This window comes from Myotis daubentonii, chromosome 21 (genome assembly GCF_963259705.1).
Source record: "Myotis daubentonii chromosome 21, mMyoDau2.1, whole genome shotgun sequence".
In the NCBI taxonomy this organism is placed as follows: Eukaryota; Metazoa; Chordata; class Mammalia; order Chiroptera; family Vespertilionidae; genus Myotis; species Myotis daubentonii.
Genome location: NC_081860.1, coordinates 58,747 through 86,526, shown reverse-complemented (window position 1 = coordinate 86,526; position 27,780 = coordinate 58,747). Strand labels below are relative to the sequence as shown.

At 48.2% G+C, this 27,780-nt stretch overlaps 2 protein-coding genes and 1 pseudogene across 4 annotated transcripts in view; 1 reads left to right on the top strand and 2 right to left on the bottom strand.

The window, feature by feature from the left end:
• Positions 1–1,847, bottom strand: part of SCAPER (S-phase cyclin A associated protein in the ER) — a 162,673-nt gene extending 160,826 nt beyond the window's left edge. The window contains exon 1 of the mRNA XM_059678318.1: positions 1,709–1,847. The gene's annotated coding sequence lies outside the window, so the exon portion shown is untranslated. The remainder of the gene's footprint in view (positions 1–1,708) is intronic.
• A 2,108-nt stretch (positions 1,848–3,955) lies between these two features.
• Positions 3,956–18,378, top strand: RCN2 (reticulocalbin 2). Of its 3 annotated transcripts, none has more exons than XM_059678327.1 (7): positions 3,956–4,214; positions 4,514–4,619; positions 7,388–7,584; positions 14,162–14,263; positions 15,743–15,839; positions 16,651–16,793; positions 17,386–18,378. In XM_059678327.1, the coding sequence occupies exons 1-7, from the start codon at positions 4,086–4,088 to the stop codon at positions 17,536–17,538; spliced, it is 927 nt and encodes a 308-aa protein (XP_059534310.1). In that variant the 5' UTR covers positions 3,956–4,085; the 3' UTR covers positions 17,539–18,378. The 3 variants fall into 3 exon arrangements, with proteins under 3 accessions (XP_059534310.1, XP_059534309.1, XP_059534308.1); XM_059678326.1 differs by having other exon boundaries at positions 3,962–4,214; positions 14,150–14,263; positions 16,654–16,793; XM_059678325.1 differs by having other exon boundaries at positions 3,964–4,214; positions 14,150–14,263.
• A 5,791-nt stretch (positions 18,379–24,169) lies between these two features.
• On the bottom strand, positions 24,170–24,469 carry LOC132222952 (ATP synthase subunit g, mitochondrial-like; annotated as a pseudogene).
• Positions 24,470–27,780: the final 3,311 nt, after the last annotated feature.

Here is a 27,780-nt window from a genome sequence, read left to right as displayed (position 1 = left end):
CCTTACAAATGGCAGGCCCTCAACAAAGACTTTGAAGGAAAGGAAGGAAGCTGGATGGCTTGATGATTACGAGGGATTAATAAACAGGCAGAGCAGAGGATTCTCAGGGCAGCGGACGTCCTCCATGCGGCACGATGATGGTGAAGCCCCAGGACAAACGCTTTTAAAGTCTATGTTTAGAACTCTGTCTTTTGGGCCACAGTCACCAAAGTGATGTATAAAGGCATGTGCACAGGAACACTGATGAGGCCTCCGTGCGTCCTCCAGCGGGTGCCCTGGCCTGCACCAGGACGGGCTTAACCATGGAAAGTGAAACCTCGCAGCTCGAGGGAGTGGGAAGGAAGGTGGACTAAGCCAGCGGTTCTCCACCTTCTGGCCCTTTAAATACAGTTCCTCCTGTTGTGACCCAACCACAAAACTATTTGCGTTGCTACTTCATCACTGTCATGTGGCTGCTGTGATGAATCGTCATGTAACTATCTGAGATGCAGGATGGTCTTAGGCGACCCCTGCGAAAGGGCCGTTCGACCGCCAAAGGGGTCGCGACCCACAGGTTGAGAACCGCTGGTAAGCCTTTGCTGAGGGCAGTTCCACACGCTCTGCAGACTCCTCCGTTACTCGCTATCCACAAACGTATGAGATGGAAAGCATGCGCCCCATTTCACAGACGAAGAAGCCGAGCCCCAGAGAAATGCACGATCTGGAGTCAGTTCTGGGATTCAAACCACCACCCGTCCGTCCGTCCGTCCGCCCGCCCGCCTGCCGTCACAGCTCATCCCATCGCACTTCCTCCCACACAGACAACCTGTCAAATCCTTGAAAACGGGCTCTTTAAAACACTCACTCCTCACAGGGTGTTTGCTATTCAGACCGGCTCACGCTGCGGCATCCGTGAACAAGCGCCCAGCACCTTTGTACGGAAAGTCACAACCAACAGGGAAAGGACACGAGCAGAACAGGAACATAAATAACCCAGAAAACACGCCGGGGCCGCCCGGCCGGACCGCCGACCAGAGGCCGAAAGCTTCGCCCGGACCCACCACGTGCCAGCAGGTGCCCGGGACGAAGGCGCCGCTTCCGGCCTCAGTGTCCCTTTCTGCACCGAGCACAACCTCCCATCCCTCCGCTGATGAGCACGAAACGGTGCTGCAACCAACACTGTGAACGGCACCAAGCAACACACCCAGCATTACAGCCCGTCAGCCGCCCTCCGAGCGGCTCTGTCCACGGACAATAACCGGCACCCACAGCGGGGAGGCGGCCGCGGAGGCCGTGGCAGCAGGTGCGGCCCGACCCGGCGTCGCCCGCTGTCTCCCCCACGCGCGCGGACACGCCCGCGAGGCGCCGGGCAGGGGCGCTGACACCGGGCGCAGCCCTGGGGTCTCTCGCCCTCGGGGCCTCCGTCCGGCCCGGTCGCCCCGCTGAGCGCAGGGAACGCGCCGAGGACCCGCCGACGAGGGGCCGGCGGCGGCCATCACCTGTCAGCGAAGGGCCGGCAGGGAGGCCGCTTCCGGAACCCCGGGCCGGGAGGACGCCCCGGGAGCGAGCCCCTCCGCCCTCCCGTCCGGCCGCCCCGCCCACCTCGCCCCAGGCCCCTCGGCCCCCCGCCCCCCCGGGCCCGCCCCGGCCGCCGGCTCCCCTCCCCCCGCCGCGCCCCCCGGCCTCGCCACCCGCACGCCCGGCTGAGGGGAGGGGTGGGAGGGCGTACCCCGCCGCCGCTGCGTCCCCGGGGGCCCCGCGAGGCGCTCCGCCGGCGGCGTCCCCGCCCAGGCCCGCCCGGTCCGAGAGGCGGGCGCCCCTCGCGGACACTCACCGCGGCCGCCCAGCGCGCGGGAGGCGCCTAGCGAGCGTCCCGCCGGGAAGGGGGCGGGGCCGCGGGGCGTCACGTGACCCGCGCTGGCCGGCGGTGCGCGTGCGCAGTCCGCTGCTGGGGGGGGGCGGTGAACGCGGGGGCTGCCGCGGAGCGGGGCTGCCTGTCCCTCGGGGCTGCGCTCGCACTGCAGCCTCTGACCACACAGCCCGCGCCCTGGTGATCGGTCCCTTCCCGCGCCCGGTCCCGTCCCCACAGCGAGCCCCGCGGAGGGAGGACCTGCCAGCGCGCTTCCCGGGAGGTCTGGTCGGCCCCTGGCCGGAGCCCAGCTCGCCCGGCTGAGTGGACACCCGACAGGACACCGATTAGAGCTCAGCTGCCCTGGAGTCAGTTCTGAGTGAAGTGGGGCCGAGACTCAAGCCGACATTGTTCCTCCGTCCCGCTGGGAGCGGACTCTCCACGCCCCCCCTCCCTCGTCGCCCACTACAGGTGGGAGCCATGGGATCTGATGGAGTCGATCTCACAGGTAGACGGTCAGCGAGTGAAGACTCAAACGAAGGCCCTGTCACCATCTCTATGGCAACCGGAGTCCCCACTCCAGGGTGAGGTGACCTTATGGCGGAGACGGCCCAGCTCCAGCCCGGAACAGCTGTCCTCTATGTTGGGACGGAGACCCGCCCCGCCCCTGATGAGTCCATTTCTATAAAGTGGGTCTGGACGGGTCAGGAGGAGTCACCCGCATTGGTCCGTGGAGATGCAAGCGAGGATGTAGCTGCGATTGGATGGGGGAAGCATTAGTCCTGTTAGTCCAATGTGACCCAAGCACCAAGACGGCACCGGTTCGATTCCCGGTCGGGGCACATCCCCAGGTTGCGGACTCGACCCCCGTCAGGGGCGTGGAGGGGGCAGCCCATCCATGTTCCTCTCTCTATGATGTTTCTCTCTCTCTCTACCTCTCCCTTCCTCTCTCTCTAAGGTCATATATATTTTAAAGATTTTAGCCTCTTCTATGGGTCAGACACCTTACAGAGAATATTTACTATACTCCTCACACAAAATCAGATTTTTTATTCCATATTTTTACATCGTTTTAAGTAAATTAAGTCACCTATTCCAAGTTATATACCGGTGAGCTCCTGAACCTGAAGATCCAAACGGGATGTGCCTGGGTTCTTTCCCGGCACCTTACTCCCCCGCAGGGCAGAGGGCAGAGGACCAACAGTAACTGCTGTGCGATGCCGCCTACATAAAGGTCAAGAACAGGCAGGACCTATACGCGCTGGTAAAGGGTTTCCTTCCTTCTGCTAAGCTGCCGGCCATTCCTCCCGTGCGAGCATCTTTTGCTTTTCAACCTGCAGGGATGTGAAGCTGACGATTACCGAACACTTTACCATACCTGTCAGCTCCTTGTCTAAAGGCCCTGTATTATTTAACTGAATCCCCACGCCCTCTAAGGCAGTCTTATTCCTACGCCCATTTAAAAAATATATATTTTATTGATTTTTTTACAGAGAAGAAGGGAGAAGGAGAGAGAGTTAGAAACATCCATGAGAGAGAAACATCGATCAGCTGCCTCCTGCACACCCCATACTGGGGATGTGCCCGCAACTAAGGTACATGCCCTTGACCGGAATCGAACCCGGGACCCTCCAGTCCGCAGGCCGCGCTCTATCCACTGAGCCACACCGATCAGGGCCCTGCGCCCATTTTATAAGTAAGCAAACAGGTTTCCGAGGCGCAGGAACTTGGCCAAAATAAAGAAGTGCAAGCCACAAAAGCGAGCATCGGATGCACATGCATCTGCGTGTGTGCATCCAGCGCTGGTGAGATAAGTCAGTGGAGATGCATGGAGACTGGAATGGACACGGCGGTCGGCTCTCCAGCTACCGCCCTTTCTCCACCAAAATGTCCCGCCTTTTCACTTCGGGAAACCGGGGCGGACGCTCGGCGTGGCCGGGAGTTTCTGGCCCGAATCCGCGGCTGTTCAGAAGGTTCTCCCCTCCAGCGGCCCCGCCCCCTCGGCCCGGCTCGCCCCGGCGCGGTGTGGACCAATCAACGGCGCGGACGGGCGCCCCGCCCCTCCGCCGGGTTATATAAGCTTGGCCGGAGCGCCGCTCTGCGCAGCCGCGGGCTCTGCTGAGCTCGCGCGACTGGCGGCCGGCGCCCCGCCCTCCGCGCTGCGTGCCCCACGTACGCGCCGCCGCAGACGCGCCCCTCCCGCCTCCGGCCTCCCGCCTCCCGCCTCCGCCTCTCCGTGTCCGCGGCGGCCGGCGCGATGCGGCTGGGCTCGAGGCCCGCGGCGCTGGGGCTGCTGCTGCTGCTGTGCGCTCCGGCGGCCGGCGCTGGCGACGCGCAGGGCGAGCACCGCACCGACTACGACCGCGAGGCGCTGCTGGGCGGCCAGGTGAGTGGGCCGGGCCGCGGCGAGGACGCTGGACGGGCGGCCGGGCTGGACGCTGGGCGGGACGCCGGGCGGGACGCCGCTCACAAGGGACCCGGGCCCGATCCCTTCCGCCCCCCGAACGAGGCAGGATCCCTGAGGCGGCAGGGTCCCCGGGGCGTGTGGGGGCCGGGGCCTTGCAGAGCGGGTGTGAATGACCCCAAACCCCCGCCCGCGAGGCTCTGCTGGCCGTACTTTCTCCCCCATTTTGGTCGCGGATAGTAACGCTTAACCCCCCGCCGTGTATCGCTTACCTTCCAAAGGAAGAAGTCGACGAATATGTTAAACTCGCCCCCGAAGAGCAACAAAAAAGGCTGAAGTCGATCATAAAGAAAATTGACTTGGACTCGGATGGCCTTCTCACCGAAAGTAAGGACGTCCTGCCCGGCGGCTAACAATGGACACAGAGACACATTTAAGACGGGGTGGCTGCTGAGGGCCTGGCTAATGCTCCCGCAAAGTAGAGGTGCTTTGAGGGTGTAAGGGACCTACTGAGCAGGCCTGAGACCGGGAGATCTTTACTTTTTGCTTATGCTTTTATATTAAATTTATTGGGGTGACATTGGTTAATAAGATCACACAGGTTTCAGGGATACAGTTCTATGATATTGCATTGTGTCCCCATCACCCAAAGTAAAATCTTCAGCCGCCATATATTGGGCCCCTTTTGCTGCCCCCCACCCCCTTCCCTCTGGTATACCTGGAAGTCTTCAGATACAGGATTCTAAGGAAAACTCATGCTCTCTCCCATCCTATATCATAAAGAGCTAATATGCAAATGGTCTTCACGCCATCATGCCATCACGGCTCAGACACTCAACACTGGGGAGAGGGCAATGGGGAGCAGCCAGGGGGACCCACGGTCCGAGCAGCCAGGGGGACCCACGGTCCGGGCACCAGCGCCTGCGGCCTGGGCAAAGCCACCCGTCATGGTCCGCTGCCTGTGGACAGCCAGAGGGAGGGAAGCCCAGGTCCCGGGTGCCTACCACCGTTCAGAGGAGGGGATCCTGGGTCCCGGTGCGGGTCGAGGCAGAGGCAGGGGCGATCAGGCAGGCAGGCAGAAGTGGGTTAGGGGCGATCAGACAGGCAGGCGAGCAGTTAGGAGTTGGTGGTCCCTGATTGCAAGAGGCACTCAGACATCCCCTGAGGGGTCCCAGATTGGAGAGGGTGCAGGCCAGGCTGAGGACCCCCCTGCATGAATTTCATATACCAGGCCTCTAGTAATATATAAACCCCATTGGCCCTACGTGTATTCGCTAAATCACACCTTGAGCAAACACCTACTCTTCATCGGACTTTTATCGGTGTCAACAATGCAATTTGCTTTAGAGAAATATGCCAAAACCCAATTTAATATTTTAAGTATTTTTTTAGAATTATAAGAATTTGCTTCTTTTAACAAGCAACTAGAAAAAGACCTGTTGCATATGAATTATGTGTATGACAAATCATTACAGCTAATAGAGGCCCTAGAATCATCTTGTCCCCTTTCTTTGTAGAGATGAAGAAACTGCAGCTCAGAGGGGTTAATGAAATGCCTTTTTCAAATGAGTGGTAAAGCCAGGGCTGAAATCCAAAGCTGATCTTCAGTTTTTAATATCTTGCACTTAATACATATCTGAGTGCTCTTAGGTCGATTCTGTAGTCTGAAACGAAATGCACAGATTATTAAAAGAATATCTTAATAATACCAAATAGGAGCTAGTTTGCTATAACCTGTTTCAATGCAGCTCAGTATCTAAGGAATGAAATTGCTGGAGAGAATATTACAAACAGATCAGTTTAAGATTTGTTGTCAATAAAGTGTCTACATTGGTGCCTTCAGGAGTATTGAGGCTTTGGTTCTTTCTACTTAAAGAACAAGAGAAGCTTACACTCTAATATCCAATAGGAATGGGTTCCTCTTTGGTTAGGAAGCACACGGAACAAGTTGACTTGGAAGATTTTAATGTCCCTGTTTGTAAGGGCCTGCATGTGGTCACATATTTAGTAGTAAACATTTCAAAAATGTAAAGTTAAAAGGAACTTGTTCCAGATGTTCATTATACAGAGAAGAACACAAACACGGGAGAAGGCAGACATCCCCTCGTGGAAAGCTGCAGTGGACCAGCGTTTCTGGTCACTGCCGTTCTGCCTTCTGTTGTGCGTATGAGCTCCAGATAAACTTAGAAAAACCCCTCATTCGTGAGGACCCTTCAGGAAAGTTTGCTAACACGCACTTTGTTTCAGGGGAGACAAAACGAAAGTCTTATATTCACCTGACCGCCCCTGAATCTAGAAAAATCCCATTCTTTAAACCAAATGGTATACTCCTGCTATCTTTGCAAATAGTTGTTTTCTCCTCCGCTTTTTCTATGATGCGGTATGAAGTTCTATTTCTATTAATAGATTTTTAATAATTGACCTGAAAGTAGATATTTGAGATTTAGAAACTTTTCAGGGATTTGTTAAGACAGACAGCTGTTGCAGAAGCGCCTAAGTCATAATTGCCACCCTTACTTGTGTTAGTCTCCTCCAGCTGTTCTGTCACGGTTAGAGGGAGGGTACTGTAAGAACGCTTCTCGACTGCAGTCACTTGAAGACCATTTCACAATTGAGGCCATACCTATTTACCATCTATTGTTAGTATAGTGTTGATTCAACTCAATGTTAGATTTATTCTAAAGGAAAATTTTATATTACTTTTGTAAATGGAAACCATTTTTTTCTAATACTAATTAAAGTAAATTGTTTCAAAGATTTGTGTTTCATGATAGAATTATGATCGCAAAAGTTGCTTGCAATTTTAGGGGTAATTTTTTTTTAAGTCCCGGGCCATTTTGTCCGATTGGTAATTCGCTCACTAAGTACTTACGGCGTCAGGGGCTTCCTGGGTATTTGGAGGACAGTGAACAAACCATGCACAAACGCTGTTCTGGAGGAGCTTACCTCTCCTCAGGTCACATTTGTAATGTCTCAGCCTCCGAACGGCCTCCCCACCTCCCCTCGTGTTTCCATGAGCACTGCTAAGTCTGCTCTCAGTCAGTGTTGGCAAACACTGCAGTTTTGTGTGTGTCTTTCTTTTAGCGATGGTCTAGAAATCCTCTAAGTCTGAGAATTACTGTTAACGTCTATTGTGTTCTGGGGAATTCCCATAGGTGAACTCAGTTCATGGATTCAGATGTCGTTTAAACATTATGCTATGCAAGAAGCGAAACAACAGTTTGTTGAGTACGATAAAAACAGTGACGGCCGTGTGTCATGGGACGAATACAACATTCAGATGTACGACCGCGTGATCGACTTCGACGAGAACACAGCTCTGGATGACGCAGAAGAGGAGTCCTTTAGGCAGGTGAGAGCGTGTGCACAACCTGCCTTTTGAACGAGAGAGTGGGAGGGAGGGGGAGACACAGAGAGAGAGAAACATTGATGTGAGAGAGAGACATCGATCGGTTGCCTCCCGCAGCTGCTCCTTTTTAAGACGGGGTCGTACTCCAGTGCAGGTGTATACTGTATTTTGTTCATCCATTCATCTGTAAATGGACGCTTGGGTTTGCTTTAACTTTTTGGCTCTTATTAATAACTAGAGGCCCGGTGGACGAAATGCGTACATGGGTGGGGTCCCTAGGCCTGGCCTGCAATCAGGGCCTATGGAGGTCGTCTCATCCAGTCCTGGACAGGGCCTGCTGGGCAGGGAGGCAGGGGGAGGGACCGCGGGAGGTTTGCTGGCCATGGGAGGTTGGCTGTGTGAGCACACTGACCACCACGGGTAGCTCCTGCGTTGAGCTTCTGCCCCCTGGTGGTCAGTGTGCGTCATAGTGACTGGTTGACCAGTCGTTTGGTCCTTAGGTTGTAATGGTCACTTAGGCCTTTATATAGATAGATGTGGCTATGAACATGGGTGTGCAAATACCTGTTTGAGACCCTACTTTAAGTTTTTGGAGGGAATGTGTCCAGAAGTGTAGTTGGAATTGCTGGATCATATGGTGATGCTATTTTAATTTTTTGAGGAGCTGCAATACTGTCTTCCATAGTGGCTCCACCCTTTAAAATAACTCATTTTTGAAGATTCTGTATGACTGTAGTTCTGTTGCCTCTCATGGTTTAATTTGTTTAAATATATGCTGCTTAAGCAGAGCTGAGGAAGACAGTATTTAGGAAACATTTATTTAGTAAATAGAACTTTTCAAGACAAATGACTGTTTTCTTCAGAAAATGCTATTTTAAATACTTTTGTATTTCAAATTAGTTTTACAATCTTTTTCTTAAAATGATAGTTTTTCTTATGTGGAAAAATACAAAGCCAAGCACCTGGTTGCAAACCATTATGTCCCAAAATATTATTAGTCAAGGGTATTTGGCAAACATTTGAGCCACTTCAAATTCTTTAACTTACCCATTATCAGTCCCCACCGTTTAGTTATTGGCCATATGCCATCGTTGTCTGTGCTGTTCGTTGTAGAATTGTATGGGCCGCTTGAGCTCTAGAGGCCATCCGAGCTCAGAGTTGGTCGTTGCTCTGCTAGTGATTGTGCATGTGCTGGGCATTTGCCCCCAGAGCAGAGGTAAAGGGCTGCCCGTCTGCCTGGCTTTCCATCCAGCTGCCCAGCTTTGGGTCAGTTATGTAACCACCTTACGCTTTAGTTTCTTTATATCTGATAATGGGATGATCATAGTAGGAGAAATAGTAGCAGTTCTGTATTAAATTATAAGAATATTGTTGAAGAAAGCACATGCAATTCACACTCATATTTAATATTTATATATAACTAGAGGCTTGGTGCACGAATTCGTGCATCAGTGGTGTCCCTCGGTCCCTGTGGAATCAGGCCGAAACCGGCTCTCCGACACCCCCAGAGGGTTCCCGGATTGTGAGAGGGCACAAGCCAGGCCAAGGGATCCCACCAGTGCACGATCGGGTCCAGGGAGGGACCGTGGGAGGGCTCCAGGGCACGTCCGGCCCATCTTGCTTAGTCCCTATCAGCAAGACCCCAGCAGCAAGGTAACCTAACAGTTGGAGCGTCTGCCCCCTGGTGGTCAGTGCACGTCATAGCAACTGGTCGACCCGTCTATTGTCTGCCCTTGTGGCCAGTGCAGGTCATAGCGAGTGGTTGAGTGGCCTTAGCATATCATTAGCATATTACGCTTTGATTGGTTGAACGGACAACTGGACACAGCATATTAGGCTTTTATTATATAGGATCAGCTTTTAAGAATATTTGAGGCATTTGCTAACTATATCAGCATTAGGTTAGTTAGAATTTACTTAATTCACAGAGGAAAAATGTATCTTTTGTTTTTCTTTTTTCCTCCTTATTTGGGTGTTCGTCTTACAGCAGCCTGGAGAGTATGAATCAATCTTTTCACTTCTTAGTGCCTAAGAGAAAACAAAGGATGATAAAGTGAGGTTGGAGATTTGTCTATCTACTAGGTATCCTCTTTTACCTCCTTTATATTAACTTATCTTAAAAAGCATCATTCAATGCCCTAGCCAGTTTGGCCTAGTGGATAGAGGTTCTATTCTGGTCAAGGGCACATGCCCAGGTGGTGGGCTCGATCCCCAGTCGGGGTCGTGCAGGAGGCAGCCAGTCAATGATTGTCTCTCATCATTGATGTTTCTCTCTTTCCCTTTCTCTCTGAAATCAATAAAAATATATATTTTTAAAAAAAGCATCATTCAAGTTCTGACACTTCACTAAAACCAAACCATTGTGTGATATGACTTACTTGCCAGGGAACAACAGAGAAGTTAAATACAGTATTTTAAAATATGACTATAATTAGGTTCTAATGCTATTCTTTTTTTCCCTTTGGCACCCAAAAGGTTTAATTACTCTCTAATCACAATATAAGAGATGTGTTTGTTTGTTTTTTAAAAAATTCAATATTCTTGAGCGGGGGTGATCAGTAAATGATGACGCTGAGAAGAAAGTCTTCACCCACTAACATCAACTGCAGTGAGCAGTTTGTCATTGGAAAGATGTCTGGTTCTAATGCGACTTCCTCACCCACATACTCAGAAATGTTGATTGTAAGTCTCTATCCTTTAAGAATGAATTAGCCTGGCTGGTGTGGCTCAGTGTTGAGTGTCGACCCATGAACCAAGGCTCACTTGTTCAATCCCCGGTTAGGGCACCCGGCTTGTGGGCTCGATCCCCGATATTGGTCATGCAAGAGGCAGCAGATTGATGTTTCTCTCATCGATGTTCCTTTCCTGCCTCTCTTTCAAAAAATCAATTACACAGAAAACAGTTTTTTAAGAGTGAATTCGATGGAGCATAAATGAACACTTCTCAGTGGGGTCCTATTGGGTAGGTATTCTTTGATAACCCAGGAATATGTGTCTATTATACTTTATTAGAATTTGATATAATTTTCTAAAAGTAGAATAGACCTCTAAAAGTGAATGTGGTATATAAAGATGAAAGAGTTGCGTTATTTTTCAAAATTTAAAAATCAGTGGTGAAGAATGAGTCAGTCCTAAAGTTACAGACTAAACATTATACCATAAATAAATCATAAAAAGTAATGGGCTCCCAGTCATCCCACTTCTGGGAATATATCCCAAGAAACCCGAAACACCAATCAGAAAGAATGCATGCGCCCCTCTGTTCATAGCAGCACAATGTACAATAGCTAAGATCTGGAAACAGCCCAAGTGCCCATCAGCAGGTGAGTGGGTGAAAAAGCTGTGGCACATTTAGACCACGGAATACGATGCAGCAGTGAAAAAAAGGGCCTCTCACCCCTGAGAAAATGTGGCGGGACCTGGCGAGGATTATGGCTAAGTGAAATAAAACAGTGAGAGAAGGCAGGTTTCACATGACCTCACTCATGTAGAATCTAATGAACAAAATAAACTGATGAACAAAATAGATCCAGAGGCATAGAAGCCTGGAACGGACTGACACATTTCAGAGGCAAGGTGTGGGAGAGATTAACTGGGGAACTTACATGCATATATGCGTGGCCTGTGGACGCAGACAATAGTGCAGTGCAGGCCTGGGAGGGCCCGTTTTGGGGGGGGGGGGCGTTGGTTGGGGACAAGAGGGGGCATCTGGAATACTTTCAACAGTAAAGTTTTTTTTAAGTAATGGGCTGTCTAAAATAATGTTTTCTATACGGTAGTCTATTAACAACAATTGACTACCTGAATTTATGTTATTTTTAATATGGAAAATAGAGATAACCGTGAATAATTACCCTCTCCGGCTATGAAATGCCTGAAAGGGCCGTTCTGTATGGGATGATGAACAAGTGCAATCAGCATCTTAAAGCAAGATCACTAAGGTCTGGGGACCTGCCTGGGAAAGGTTCAGCTCTAACTTTTAAAGCCAGCTGCTGAGTGTGTGTGCATCAGCAGTATTTCCTTATGTTCGATATGCTCTTAGGGCAAATCAGAATGTTAGGACCTGGACTCTGGTATCACTAAGTACGCATGTCTTCATGTAAAGTCGTTAGCCGACCCAAACACGGCAGTTCTGTTCTTCACAAGGTTCTGTTACCATATAAAATGACTGTTGTTTTCACTACTGTATGTGCTGTTTTCTATCATCCATTAGAATACAAGGTTTTTGCACAGAAGAAAAGAGTGTTGAGTTTGGGAAACTAAGAGTCTTTTGTATCATCTCTAGAAACTGGCCACTTAGGAAAAAGTCCTTCTGTGTTTTGGCTTCTTGAATGTGAGTTGCACTTACATTGTGTTCTTCAAATGACCATGAATGACTTTTTCGTTGTTTTTTAAAGAAATCTCAGTCTGTTGAGAGAAATCCTTTCTTTATCAGCGACTTTGGCCAAATTCAGCTCCCTCTGGCGAAACGTGGACCTTTTTGTTCCAACTGGAAGGGCTCTTCTGTAAGGAAAGCTGAGCACTAAGTATTTAGAAATGTGGTTTATTCCAGAAGAACTTGATTGACTCAGCAAAGTACATCAAGTTCTTGTTTGTCTATTTTTGCCTGTTAAACCTGAATATAAAATGTAAAATATTTGGTTTAGTTATTTAAAAGTATGAAAGATGCAGATAAAAGCAGCTATTTGGAAACTTTTTTTTCTTTTCTGTCAGATTTGGTTGAGTGCAACTAACTGTCCAGTGGAATCTGAATGTTTAAAGATGAATTCTTTGGGGGAATAAGTGAGCTCTCCTCTGTGAATCAGTTATTGTAGAAGCAGCGTTGTTGCCGTGAATCAGTGCTACCTAACTTAGCAGTGAAAGACATGAATTAAAAGTTTCTAAAATATTAGAAATTGCGATTTTTTTAAATGTGAAGTTTAATAATACAATCAGTTTACAAAAAGGAAAGTATTCGCCCTAGCCGGTTTGGCTCAGTGGATGGAGCGTCAGCCTGCAGACTGAAGGGTCCTGATTTCTATTCCGCTCAAGGGGTGCAGGCCTGGGTTGTGGGCTCAGTCCCCAGTGAGGGACGTGCAGGAGGCAGCCGATCAGTGATTCTTTTCCATCACGGATGTTTCTGTCTCTCCCTCTCCTTTCCTCTCTGAAATCAATAAAAATATTTTTTTCAAAAAAGGGAAAGTATTCTCATAAGAAGACTATTTCTGAAACCTGCGAATATATTTTTGGAAAGTCATTTTGAAGACCAGAAACAGTTTTCAGTTGGCATAGTGATCCCACTGGTGTGTCTCTGTGGTTGAGCCTAGCCCGGGGCGGGCAAACGTTTTGACTCGAGGGCCACAATGGGTTCTTAAACTGGACCGGAGGCCGGAACAAAAGCATGGATGGAGTGCTTGTGTGAACTAATATAAATTCAAAGTAAACATCATTACATAAAAGGGTACGGTCTTTTTTTTTTTTTTTTTTCAGTTTTATTCATTTCAAACGGGCGGGATCCGGCCCGCGGGCTGTAGTTTGCCCACGGCTGGCTTAGACCCATGAGCCAGGAGGTCACGATTTGGTTCCAGGTCAGGCACATACCCGGTTGCCAGCTAGATCCCCAGTAGGGGGCATGCAGGAGGCAGCCAATCAATAATTCTCTCTCATTATTAATATTTCTCCCCTTATCTCTTCCTCTCTCTGAAATTAATAAAAATATTTTTAAAAACACAGTCTAAATTTATTGGTTTTTGGGGATTCAAAGGAAATTGAGATCAATTGTTAAAGAAAAGAATGTGTACTACTGTAGAAAGACCAGAATGGATCCAAGTTCAAAATATTTTAGCTGTATTTCTGACATCCCTTTCAGCAAATCACTTAATCTCAAGTTTTTCAATAATAGTAATTTGTCACATTTAGTAAGTGTTTATTACTTAAGGTTTACTAATTGCTGAATGGGGTTCATATTCCAGTTGCTTAATAGAACGACACCCAACCAACTGAGCCGCACTGGCCGGGGCCCTCTTGTTGACTTTTGCTTTTGTTGCGTTTGCTTTTGGTGTTGGATCGTCCCCATCTTATAGCTGAGGAAACCGGGGAGTGAAGCAGTTTGCCTAAGGGAACACGGCTAGTAAGTGGCGTTGCTGGAGTTCTGCTTGAGTGTCTGACTCTAGAGCAGCGGTTCTCAACCTTCCTCACGCCGCGACCCTTTCATACAGCTCCTCATGTTGTGGGGACCCCCAACCATGACATTGTTTTTTTTTGCTACTTCATCACTGTCATGTTGCTATTGTTATGAATCGTCACTAAATATCTGATATGCAGGATGCATTTAGGCGACCCCTGTGAAAGGGTCGTTTGGCACCCCCCCAAAGGGGTCGCGACCCACAGGTTGAGAACCGCTGCTAGAGCCTGTCACTGCCTGTAATGAGTGTCATTTGCCCCAAAACCTTCAGAGGGATGATGTGAAGATAAAGTAACAGATGAAAATGTGCTTTAGATTTCGCACGGTTTGTACTTTTGGAAGTCTTGTTCGTGATTCTATATTATGATGAGACCTTTGAACATGCTCAATGTCTAATTTCCCAAGCTTCATCTAAAGGACAAGAAGCGATTTGAAAAAGCTAGCCAGGACTCAGACCCCGGTTTGAATCTCGAAGAGTTCATTGCTTTCGAGCACCCTGAGGAAGTGGACTATATGACGGTAAGGAGTGAAGGTTTAACCGAGTCATTGGGTGGCCAGAGCTTTAAGGGCCAGGAGGAGCCGGGTTCTCCCCGGTTCAGGGTTGGGCTGGGGAGAGGGTTTCTGGGGTGGCGGTTGCTTATTGGGAGGGAGAAGGTAAAGGACTGAGTTTTTAAAAAATCTCTAATATATATGAGCAGCACTCTTTCCTGGCTTTCAGACTTTTCTCTGGTTTTTCTATATTAGAAACCAGAGTTAAAACTTGTGAAAACCTTCGGTCTTGGGAAACGTCCGCGTTAGGGTCTGTTTTCATGGGGTGGGCGCCAGCACAACCGCTAACGACCAACGATGTTTTTGCAACGTGAGGCATAAAGAGTCCGGTCGTCCCTGAAGTACTGGAAAGAAACACCCACTCTTCCAACATTGTTGCGCTCCGGGTGTCACTCGGCAAACGTTGGTTGGGTCTTAGGACGTGGCAAGCTTCTTGAGGGCAAAAGCCACCATGGGGAGAGCAGAGATAACAGAAAGTCACTGTAAAGTAGACTCACATTTGCATGGAGGCCGGTTGCCTGGCCTCCGTCTCCAGCTGTGTGGTCTGTGCGCAAGAGGTCAGGGAGGGAGCTGTGGCTTTGGTGTGGGTCACGGTCAGGTGCGGCTGCCTCGGGCGCAAGCTGCAGACCGCTTTCTCCACAGCCCAGCGGCAGGACAGCGCCGCTAGCACCACTTCCCTTGCCATCGGGCGGCTTTTGACTTCTCACTTGGCTCAAAATACATGACCTGGTTGGAGAGCAGTGCTGGGCACCGTTCGATTGAGGCCAAAATGCAGGGAGACAGGCTCTTCACCCTGTCGGGGCAGACAGTGCTAGTGCTGGCTCTTGTTTCTCTGGGAAGGAAGGGACCTTGGAAGATTGAGAAGGGGGTGACCAGATAACAGTGAAACAATGTAGGCATTCGGTGTTTGGGTCTGGAATTCAAGGTGGCAGTGAAATGAAAGACATGATCGAAGTTTGAAGCAGGTATAGACAGAACATTGTGACTAAGGATGGGAGAGGAGTCGGAGATGACTGCGGCTCTGAGCGTGTGCAGCAGTAGGAGATGGACGTGCCCGGGACAGGTGGGCGGGGACGGACTGCGCTGGACAGAGGCGGCACGAGGTGTGTGACCGCCCAGCACGTGGGCCGCCCTCAGGGCAGCAGTGATGTAGGAGAGAGACGGGTTCTGACGGGTTGGATGGAAAGTGGAGTTGAAGGCGACGGGCACAGAGACGCCGTTCCTGAGAAGCAGGAGAATGAGGTCCGTGCTGAGGCGGTTTCAGAGGGCGAGGGGGTCTAACAACAGCGTCAGGACGCTGGGCTTTCTCCGTGGTGGTACCTCCTGCTTCTGGTTCCAGGGTTTGCAAGCATAGACCGGCCCAGTGACTGTCCCTGAAGCAGCCTGTGGCGGGAGTGGCCCGGGTGGCGTAGCACTGGAAACGTTGTTACTAATTTATTTCTACGATAGGAGTTTGTCATTGAAGAGGCGCTAGAAGAACATGACAAAAATGGTGATGGATTTGTTAGTTTGGACGAATTTCTTGGTGACTACAGGCGGGACCCAGGTAAGTAGCTGAGGGGTGGAAGGAGGGGCAAATGCAACTAAAAGGAAAGGAGATGGGACAAGAAGCCCTTGCCTGAGTCACACTCGCTCTGCCCAGTGAGACAAGCTCAACGAAGGGACTGGGAGCTCATCTCCGCAGGCTGCCTGGCTCACTCAGTGCCACGTCGGTTCTAACATGTCTTCCTTTCGTGACAAATGTAATGTGATTATCAAATCAAATGAGGGAGGAAGTAAAGGTGGATATTTTTAAACAAAATCCTGTATCTTTTGATGTGGATCTTAAAAGAGAAATAAATATAAATACTGTGAATACTGGTGTAGACTGTGGAAGGTGACTTACAATTGTTTGAAATTTGAGGAGTTTGTATATGTCTTTTTTCTGAAATTTTTCCAGAATTGTTGCTTAAAAGCATCCCTTACTGTGAATGTCACTTTGAAATTACACATAGCATTATTCTTTAAGAACACGTAAGAAGCTTTATATAGCCACGTGACATACCAAAAATTTTACCCAGATCAAATTTGGGAAAACTAGTTATAACAAATAGCAGTTAATAAAATTACTAGTTTGTGAGAATATGCAACAATTTAAAAACTCATAGTTGTTTAGACCTGTGTGTCACTGTTGAAAATTACTATATAGTTTATATTTATTTTAGCACTTTTTAGTTAAGTATTTTTGTATCTTTGGGCCCTTTTTATATAGTAGGCTTTAAATTCATTTCCTTTATTCTAGGGATATATCAAACTTCTCGTTATATACATGTGATATTCTTATGTGTGTATTTGTTTTGATTTCCTTTCATCTAAAGCAGCAAATGAAGACCCAGAGTGGATACTAGTAGAGAAAGACAGGTTCCTAAATGATTACGACAGAGACGCGGACGGCAGGCTTGACCCTCAGGAGCTGCTCTCCTGGGTGGTGCCCAACAACCAGGGCATTGCCCAGGAGGAGGTGAGTGTTCCAGAGTGGCACGTCTCCCTGCAGGTTTCTTACTGTTGATAGGAAAGGAAGTTCAAATTTTTAAGCCTAAGAAAGAAGCAATTAAATTATTTAGGATCCGTGCATTGCTGTTTCTTAATTTAAATCTTTGAACTGTTTTAGATCATCAAGGGGACATGGAAGTTAAATTTACATCATGTAGTAATTTGATAGGACAGTTAGAATAATAAATTTTGTATTTGCCTGTAGGGGCTCAAAATGGGTTATGTTCATTTTGCTTAACTTTGAGATATCCTGAATCAGATTTGAGTTGAAAGGAGGCAGAACCCAGTGGAAATTAACAAAGGAGATAATGAGAAGCCGGAGACAGATCCAGTTACATGTGTAATGTTTTCATTTACTTAGACAATGAGCACTTGAACGGAGCAATAATCATTTTGATCAGTGATTCTTTTATTGCTCACAGGCCCCTTTAAAAATATGGTGCAAACAATGAATGAATAAACGTATGAATGGTTCTGGAAAATCAAATCCCCACTAAAATGTGAACATCTTGCTGAAAATATGTATTACACCTGACCCGTTGAATTATCTTGTGTTAAAGGCTCTTCATCTCATCGACGAAATGGATTTGAATAACGACAGGAAGCTCTCGGAGGCAGAGATTCTGGAGAACCAGGACTTGTTTCTGACCAGCGAAGCCACAGATTATGGCCGGCAGCTCCATGACGAATATTTCTATCATGACGAGCTGTAATCATGAGTACTGGCTCCTTTTATAATCTGTTACCAGTGTTACTTTTGTGATAAAATATCGAAGAGGTTATTTTCCACTCTGAAGTCTTACCACAGTCAGATGTATGTTAATGTAGATGATAATTCCGGCCTTTTAGGAGAAAAACCCCAACGTTTATTTCAGAAATGCATTGGAGAAACAATATTGTGCCGTCTGACGACAAAGCCTTTCCCATCTGCTCCTCCTCATCCGAACTGTGTTGTGGAATATGTTGCGTTCCAGTTCCATACTTGAAGAAATGGAACATTGCAGGATGCCTGGACAATACTAAAGGAGTATGTGGCCGAGCTATACATTTTTCTTTCTTTAAGTAGCATTAATTTGAGAACTGACGGGAGTACATTGTTTTTAGATTTAGCATTTTGTTTTAAAAACCTTTAAAGGAACGTGTAGAAGAATTTTTACTCACACATAAGTTGAGAAGTTCTGCTTAATTTTTAAATGGTTCCTATCAAGGGTTTTATTGTATGAAATAGAACTTTATATTTTTGCATACTTATAGATAGTAATTATATTTAATGTGTAACGATAGCTCTATGGTGTGTGGAACTTGAGATTGTCTTGAACTCTTTTCTCTTTTGACTGATTAAAAATGAAGTGTCCTATCTTTTTCAATGTTTGTTAGTTTTCTTTAATCTTCCTGGTAAACCTTGAATTTCGCGTAGGTTTTGTTCTATTTTACACTATCCCACCTTATCCATTCCTGTATTTTGATAGTGAGTGTTCCAGAACTCTGTTAAATTATTCTTGTTCCATACTTGTATCTTTTTTTTTAATAAAAGAATACCATAATTAAATGTATACTGGATACATTTCAGTTGCTATTGTAGCAAATATGGCTGTGCTGTTTGGGGCTAGAAATAATTGTAAGAATTACACAGGTTGAAATCACCAGTAGAGCTCAATTTCAGTTATACTAAGTTGAAATCATATTTGATAAACATTTCTCTATACCAAATGGTCAGGTGTGTGTGTGTGTGTGTGTGTGTGTGTGTGTGTGTGTGTGTGGTTAATCCTCACCCGAGGATATTTTTCCATTTTTTACGGAGAGTGGAAGGGAGAAGGAAAGACAGAGTGAAACATCGATGTGAGAGAGACACATCGATGAGTTGCCTCCTGCACGTGCCCCAACCAGGGCCGGCCAGGGAGAAGCCTGCAACTGAGGTACCTGCCCTTGACTGGAATCAAACCCGGGACCCTTCGGTCCCCAGTCCGACACTGTCTGCTGACCCAGACCGGCCAGGGCCAAAGTGGTCAGTGTTGACCTTATTTAGCAATTCAACTTACTACGTTTGGGGGGAATAAGAAAAGTGAGAAGGCGAGGAATTCATGTTTCCATAGCTCTGACCCACAAATAGTTTTCTCTCAAAATTTTTTTATTTGTGGGTGAGCATTCTATCAATATTTCTCCTACAATTTATGAAAAAGTATCACAAGTAATTTGCTTCATTTCAACTTTGAGTTTTTGCTGAGTGTTTACACTTCCTGTCTGCTATAAAATTTTTTGTAACGGATTCAGGGTTTAACTTAGAGTGAGCCTGGTTTCGGGTCTGGATTCTCATTTTACTGCCAAGTCAGCAGGAGCCAGAGGAAAGGTAATGCTCTCCTGCAGCCTCTAGTGTGCATCTTGGTTAACACCTGAGTGACGTCTCAAGGAAAGCTATTCTCTGCTGCCATCTCGTGTGCATCTTGGGAATTGCATCCGAGGGGAGATCAGCAAAAACAAGTCCTTTCTGCTGCCATCTAGTGTGCTGCTTTGGAATAACAGCTGAGTGGAGGTTACCCATTCAGAAATGACCATCCTATCTAATAATCCTATCTAATAAAGAGGGAATATGCTAATTGACCGTTGTGCCCGCAAGATGGCAGTGCCCACAGCCACAAGATGGCGGCGTCCAGTCCTCTCAGCCCCTCCAGGGCGGCAGGCATGTGGCACGGCTGCTCCATGCACCTGCCTCCAGAGTCCCCCAGTCCCCTCAGCCCCCCAGCTGCCCAGGGCCACCCGAGGCTCAGACAAGCCTCCGATGGCAGCTGCCCAGCCACCCAGGGCCACCTGAGGCTCAGGTAACCAGGGCCGGCAGAGGCTTGCGCTGCTGGCAGTGGCAGTAGCAGAGGTGCGATGGGGGCATCACTTTCCCCTGATCACCGGGTCGCCTCCCGCCCCTGAGGGGTCCCCAACTGTGAGAGGGGGTAGTCAGGGTGAGGGACCACCCCTCTCCAGTGCATGAATTTCCATGCACCAGGCCTCTAGTCCAGGGGTCTTCAAACTATGGCCCGCGGGCCACTTGCAAATACAAATATTGTATTTGTTCCCGTTTTGTTTTTTTTTACTTCAAAATAAGATATGTGCAGTGTGCATAGGAATTTGTTCATAGTTTTTTTTTAAACTATAGTCCCGCCCTCCAACAGTCTGAGGGACAGTGAACTGGCGCCCTGTTTAAAAAGTTTGAGGACCCCTGCTGTAGTCATTTGAATAATTTACTTTCAATCTTTCTCCTGCAAAAATGTTTTTGTATACATCATGCCTTCTATTATTAAATTTATACAATTTATTTGCAGCTTGATTTGAGTTTTTAATTCTTAGAAACCTTAATTTTCCAATGCTGACCAAAAAGTAAACAACCAGCATTTCTTAGATTGATGTTTATGAACACACTTTATTTTTTTTATATATATATATTTTATTGATTTTTTTATAGAGAGGAAGGGAGAGGGATAGAAACATCGATGAGAGAGAAACAACGATCAGCTGCCTCCTGCACACTCCCTACTGGGGATGTGCCCGCAACCCAGGTACATGCCCTTGACCAGAATCAAACCTGGGACCCTTGAGTCCACAGGCCGACGCTCTATCCACTGAGCCAAACCGTTTAGGGCTGAACACACTTTAAACATACTTTTTATTTTCAAGAAACACACCTTCAACAAAGCACAAGACATGATATTAACAGTAGCAAATCCACTTTATAGACTTTCTGCAATAAAAGCTAAAAGCAGGTGAACTTAAAACTTGTCTAGCCCTAGCCAGTTAGGCTCAGTGGATAGAGTGTCAGCCTGTGGACTGAAGGGTCCCAGTTTGTAGGCTCGATCCCCAGGAGGGGGCTTGCAGGAAGTAGCCAATCAGTGATTCTCATCATTGATGTTTCTATCTCTCCCTCTCCCTTCCTCTCGGAAAGCAATAAAAAAATTTTTCAAAAAAGTGTAGAAATCAGTGTTTCAGTATTTCATGCTATCTTAAAGTATTAGGTGTTTGATAACTTTTATTATTTAATCCAGCAATGCTTTTAAAGTTTTAAGTTATTACAGACTTTGGAAAATTATGTATAGGCATATATACTTACTGCTGAAAAGCTTTATCAAAAACCCTTCAGTTATATTTATTTATTGTCTTACCAGCTCTATGAGATTTTAAAGCCACTTACTATCCAAGGCATTTTTCTAATAAATGTTGTAAAAGGTAGCCTGACCTTGATAACCTTTAGGAGGTTGGAGAAAAGTAGGAGGTGGGGGGGAGGGAGCGATCAGGCCCCCAAGCCATTCCCAGGTGCCTCCATCTGCTTGGATTTGAAACTGCCACCCTCTTACCTTACAAGGGGCCAGCGGCCCCTCTCCTCGCAGCTTCTGCAGCTTGACCAAGGACATTGCCGCAGCTTCCGCCCTCTCGGAGAATCTGGAGTCTTTAAAATGTTTACTTCCATGTACTTTTCTTCACATCTTACCCGGAGGCTCAGAAAGGCATGAGTTAGAGTGAGATTCCCGAGGCTGCAGTTGGGTTGAGTGAAATAGTCGAAGATGCCCATTTACCCCAGGGATTAGACAGGTTTCAGAAGAAAGAGGTCCTGGTGAGAGAGAGCGGAGCAAGCATCTCCTTTCCTCCCTTCCCTCCCCCCGCCCCCCGCCGGCCCCACGTCTAATAAAATGTAATGGCTCCCCGGCCACATCAAGGGTCACCTGTGGCTCCTTCCATTGATAGGCGGCGTTCTCAGTGGGGGCCAGCTGGAGCGTGAACCCCATCAGTTCAAGGCCACTGTGTAGTTAGGCTCTTGTCCCGAGACAGACCCTCTTCCTCCAGGGGCCACACTGACAGAGGGCACAGCCCTGGGGGCGATACAGGACTCCAAGCTGAGCTGTTTGTTGGTATGGGATGGCTTTCTTGCTCGTTCTCTGCCCCATCTCAGTTGTTAAAAACCATGCAATGCCCCGGCTGGTTTTGCTCAGTGGATAGAGTGTCGGCCTGCGGACTGAAGGGTCCCGGGTTCGATTCCGGTCAGGGGTGTGCAGGAGGCAGCTGATCGATGTTTCTCTCTCATCGATGTTTCTGACTCTCTGTTCCCCTCCCTTCCTCTCTGTAAAAAATCAATAAAATGTATTTTTTTTAAAAAAAAACATACATAAGTTATTTCTGCCAGTTGCTCAGTGGGGGGGTCTGGGGTCCTAAGGCTAGTTTTTATTGTTTTCATTTGACGTTTGGGGCTAGTTGTTGGGCAAAACGCATCCCCAAAGTGCTCTGTCCTTAACAGACCAGAACAACTCATTTAACAGGCTCCCCATTTATCACTCTCCTCACAGGTAACATGAAGGTTTTGGTGACAATGCGCTCCACTCCTGATGGTGGCAGGACTCATAAGTGTTGGCACTTCTGCCAACAGGGACCTGCAGTTTTGTAGCAAAGGAAAGGTTAAGGGGCAGCAGCTGCTCTTTGCGAAGGAGGCGGTGAGCTGAGAAAAAGGCAAAATCAGGGGTTTCTCATGGCTCCAGGGGCCTGGAGGTGGAGGCATAAAGGATGAGCCAGGGGGAGCGGAGTTCATGGTGGTGGTGGCGCTCAGAGGCCTGAGCCTAGGGAATCTCGGCCCATTTGCCAAGGTGGCGGCAGCATGGATCCAACTGGAGAAGGTGCTGTCATGAAGGGGCAGTGATGACTCCCGAGGCTGGGATGGTTCTCAGGAGGAGGCTGAGATGAGCTTTTGCTCTTGTCCCACCGCCCGCCCGCTCTGGCCTCCAGTGGCCCCTCTGGCTCCCTGTGCCCCCCTCTAGCCTCACTCTGAGCCGCGCCGGCCACCCCGGCCCCCTCTCTGGCCCCGGTTCCACACGCTGACCGGCAGGTGCTGCAGAGATGAGAGTTGCGTGGTGGAACTACAGGTGTGACTCCGTCGCTGTGTGGGTGTTGCTCTGGACACAGGAACTGTTTCTTCTTACCAAGAAGTATTTTCTGATTATTTGATCGTGAGCATGGATTATCTTATCTGTGGGTGTAGAATCAGGCCCCTCCAAGGCAGGGACGGTGACGGTTGTAGCCAAGGCTGGGAGTAGACTGTCTCTAACTCTGTGGAGGTGAGTAGGAAATATCCATTTGAGATGTGAACACACACATGACCTTGGCAGGGCCTGTGTCTACAGGAGACAACCCCAAAGAGACGCTTACACCTTTTTGGCAAACGCCTGTGGGTAGGAGAGACTGGAAACAAGCAGAATGTGCCCACTGTGCATAGATAAGGAGCTCTGCGACCCCAGCACGCTCTCCTGCCTCTGAGAAGAATTAGGCCCATTTGTAAGATGCATTCTCCACAAGCATCACACCGGGAAAAAAGAGGCAACGATAGCTTCAAGCTGTAAATTTATTTTCTTTTACTTTGTGTGTGTGTGTGTGTTTTTTTTTTTTACTGATAACCAATCACTTCAATTAATTTTAGGAAATAACATACTCTTTAGACCCATGGATGATACTAAATTATATATCCATATGGTATTTTAGGTTCTAAAAATCATACAACCATATAGATTAATGATATACAATATCAAGATTCGGTTTCAAAATGTCTAAAACAAAATAAAATGTCGGTCATGTTTCTCATTCACTGTCTTGGTGAACAACAAAGAAAAAAAAAACGCAACACCCAATATCCCAATATTTACAGACATAGGTGTTTTCAAAAGGTCTTTTTCTGACTTTAGCAAAGAGAAAGCATCCAAATTTTATTGATTTGATTGAACTCTAATACATGTTAATACTATTTCTCTGACTGCAGCAAGTTCTCACTTTCTCAAGGCCTTTTCTTCAATTTTTCTAGAAATAAATATCTCATTTCCAACCATCAGATTAAGAGGTTATCCTCAGAGATATTATGTACCAGGTTGGTATGTCCACATAGCTGCTTTCCATATTTCAGGCTAAGCAAAGACATGCACTTAGAGCTGTACTAATGTTCTGAAAGCAAAAGACAATCCAACCGAATATCCAGAGGAAGTATGGCCTTTCCATGCAGTGCTTGATGCTGAAAATAGTGATTTTTATTCAAATACCACTCTGTTCACTTGAGGTCCAAGAACATTCAATTCATAAACCAAATGCCCTGGCTGGTGTGGCCCAGTGGATAGAGCGGCGGCCTGCGGACTGAAGGGCACCAGGTTCGATTCCGGTCAAGGGCACATGCCTGGGTTACAGGTTTGAGCCCCCATTGGGGGGGCGTGCAGGAGGCAGCTGATCAATGACTCTCTGTCATCATTGATGTTTCTACCTCTCTCTCCCTCTCCCTTCCTCTCTGAAATCAATAAAAATATATTTCATAAAAAGAAACATGTTAAAAATTGGTCTTCAAACATTATAGCCAATGATGCCAATGCTTGCTAATGATCTCAGCGACACAAAACCACATCCACACCTCAGTGGCCACCAAACCATTCAGCAGAGCTTCCTGAACGGTGACCTGTTTGAGGCTGCCAGTGTGAGCAACAGGTACTGTGTTTCAAACCCTGAATAGCTGTGGGGATCTCAGCAGGGGTTGGTGGAATCAGAATGCCAAATCGTGGCCAATGGAGGCTTCCCATGAGTCACAGCAGCAACATTCACCGGCGTGGGGGCCGTCTTGGCGAGGTTTCGGGCAAACTGGGCCATTTTGCCATCGTGGATATTGCGGCCCGAACCACCAGCTGAATCAAGCTGTAAACTCTATGCGCGGCTTCCACTATGTTCCAAAGACCAGCTCACTCATGCTCACAGCACCTCCTAATGCTGGAAGCCTTGTCAGCATCTTACAGAGAAGGAAACCGAGGCACAGGGAGATCAGCCCTCAGAAAATTGCCTCATCTGATGCTCAAAAGATGGACACCGTGACCCCCTCTGGGACAAGCAACTGTGCTTGGGGTTTACTTACTGTTGCTCTTTCACATTCCTTTGTACCCTTAAAAAATGTAAGTCTTAAATGTCATAAGTGAGCCAACAAAAACACAGTTAAACCTTTTATGGTAGTGCACTGCCTGGGGCTCTCTGCCCCCGGGGAGAACCTAGTGGCTGGAAGAGCAGGCAGTTCTCACAGTTCCTTCCGGGCCTCTCCACAGCCCACTCCCCAGCCTGATCCACCCAGAGTGAGACGAGCACAGAGGCTCGGGGCCCTGCCCTTTCCCTGGAGTCTGAAACCGTCAGCCTATGCGTGGCCCCTCTAAGGACCAGGATCCCCCGTGGGGCATTGTCTGTTCTGGAAACGTCCCTGATGGGAAGATGACCAGCGCTGAACCCCAGGCGCCCTTAGCCAAGTTATAAGAAGGTGCCTCATCTTCAAGACCTTTATGGACTAGAGAATGTCATAATAAATATTAAAACGGCCTAAAAAAAACTTCCAATAAAATCTGAAAACATTTCAAGTTATAAGAACATTGCAGTGTGAGGTTTGAGGTGTGAAGTCATGGGCCCTGTTCAGTGCATAGCCTCCCCTCCCAGGCCTTCCCCATCACGAGTCCAGCCTGGGCCCGCGCTTCCCGGAGCCCCTGGGCTGACACGAGCCAGCAACTGGGTGATCCTGCCCGTATTCTCGACGCCCAAACTGAGGCTCAGAGAGGGGCAGCAGAGGTCCCTACCCCCAGCCCACTTCCCCTCCACTCAGCCCAGCTCGCTGGTCCTCCCCCAGCTCCCGCCTGGTTGCCAGTGTCGGAGGAGATTTCTGAGAAGCAATTGAAAAATCCACACCAGCTGGCCCCTCCTTCCTCACTCTCTCTCCAGCTTCAAAGCCTCCTTTTGGGCAGGTAGGCGGGGCTTCTTCCTGGCCAGGCCGCGGGGAGCAAAGGAGATCATGGAGGCATAGGGTCCAGGTAGTGGGTTCTGGGACCCCAACCTCACCCAGCAGACTTCCTGGACCTGGGCTCCATCGCCCTGGGCTCCATCGTCCTGGGCTCCATCGCCCTGGGCTCCATCGTCCTGGGCTCCATCGTCCTCTCACAGTTCCAAGTCCAGGCGGGCTGTTTCCTGCCTCCCTGCCTTCGCACATGCAGTTCCCTCCACCTGGAATGCCCTTCCTCATCCTTCAGATCCCAGCTCGTCTGTAACTCCACTGGAGAACCTTCCCTGAGTGCCTTGGGGCTCCCCCTGCATCCTGCACCCTCCCCAGTCACAGTCTTTTTCCGGAGGATGCTCTCATGGGGTGGCGAGACCTTGGGGATGTGAGCTTTGCCTTTGTGCCCCAGTCCCTGGCACAGACAGGTGCTCAGTAAATCTAGAAGGAAGGGAAGGAGGGAGGGAGGGAGGGAGGGAGGGGAGCAAAGAAACTCCTCCCATAGGATTGGAGAGGATCTGGATCGTCAGCACCTGGCACAGGGCTGCTGGTCACAGAGCAAAGCCCAAGAATTAGCCCCTAAGGGACCTGAAAACAGGATTGGGTGATTTTCATGATGTCATCGAACGACTACGCTAATTGAGAAAGGAGTCTCGGCCTAGGGCTGTGCACCAAAGGGTTCTGGGTTTGATTCTGGCCAAGGGTACTGTACCTAGGTTCCCTGGCCCCGGCTCTGGTCGGGCGCGTGCAGGAGGCAAACAATCGATGTGTTTCTCTCACATCGATTTTTCCCTCTGTCTTTCTCTTTCTCTATCATTCTCTCTAAAAGATCAATGGAAAAATATCCTCTGGTAAGCATTAACAACAACAAACAAGCAAAAAACAAGAACAAGTCTCAGTGAGACTTTGTGGGGGTGAGTTGGAGTGGAGGATGGCATTGTAACCGGTCAATCAATGCATCCAGGCAGCCTGTCACTGCTTGAGCCAATCAAGCACAGACAAGGTTGAGTCACTTAGGAGTGCTTCTTCCAGTCCTGCCGGCAGTCTGGGAGAGCAGCAAGTCATCCACCAAAATCTGGTCTGCACCCCACAAGCCAGCTGTTGATGTAGGGTAGGGCAAGGATTAGTACAGGCATGGGGAAGTAGGCTAGCAGGCTGGGGTGGGACTCCATTGTTTGGGTACCGACGTTGTTAATCTTTCCATGATAATACAGGAGTTAGCGGCTGGGAACATGGTTAATGACTCAGAGGCCTGCACCATGGCAGACATCTCAATGATAAGGTCCGTGGTGGCTGCCTGATCGTATTTCCGCAGCATCATAATGAGTCGCCCCTTCCAGGATCTTAGTGAATTCCAATATTGCGTCATATGTTCTCAGGTTACTTCTGGGACATTAAGCTCTTGTTGCTGAGTACCTTTTTTTGCTAGTAAATTGTTTTCCTGAATAAAAGATTCTAGTTAATACTTTGGCATATAAACACAGTGGTTTTGAAAACATGTTTTTGTAACTCAAAGGGTTCTGCTCGATTCCTGTGTCTGTCCCTTTCAGAATGAAAGCTAAAGTAATCCTGTAGAAATGTGCTAACACCAATCAATCCCTTACTTTGCGATTTATTAGAATGTAAGCAAAGAGAAGACTTATACAGTGGTTTTATAGGATAAATGCTTACATTTTCCTCCCAGTAAGGTACTGATGATACTGCACATCTATGGATCTGTATATTTATGACGCTAGTCCTCAAAGGACGCTGTCAGCCAATTCCTGCGCAAAATGACCCTCTGCTGCCCTCGGGTGGCCATGCAAGGAATAACACTATGTGCCTCTGTCCATGGTGCTGCAATTCCAGGTAAAGCCCTGTGAACACGACCAAAAATTATACCCAGAAAAAATACCCCCACAAAATCATCATCAAAGCTGTCCAGGGCGCCAATCATTGTGTAGTCACGGCTCTGTGTTCTTCACCTCTTCCAGCCCCAGCTCTGCAGAGGGACACCCCTCCCTGTAGACTGCTGCACTGAGGTTCCCCTTATGGTAACGCACCCACCCTGCCTAATATGTTCGTTGGTGCCTTTTTTAAATAAAAAATATATTTTATTGATTTTGTTACAGAGAGGAGGGGAGAGGAAAACATCCATCAGCTGCTTCCTGCACACCCCCCA

What these genes read in the sequence shown, in the direction of transcription:
- RCN2 (XM_059678325.1), top strand. Translation starts at nt 4,086, where the DNA reads ATGCGGCTGGGCTCGAGGCCCGCGGCGCTGGGGCTGCTGCTGCTGCTG. An exon ending in AGGCGCTGCTGGGCGGCCAG is followed by an intron (nt 4,215 to 4,513) that starts GTGAGTGGGCCG and finishes TACCTTCCAAAG; the next exon opens with GAAGAAGTCGACGAATATGT. An exon ending in AGGAAGTGGACTATATGACG is followed by an intron (nt 14,264 to 15,742) that starts GTAAGGAGTGAA and finishes TTTCTACGATAG; the next exon opens with GAGTTTGTCATTGAAGAGGC.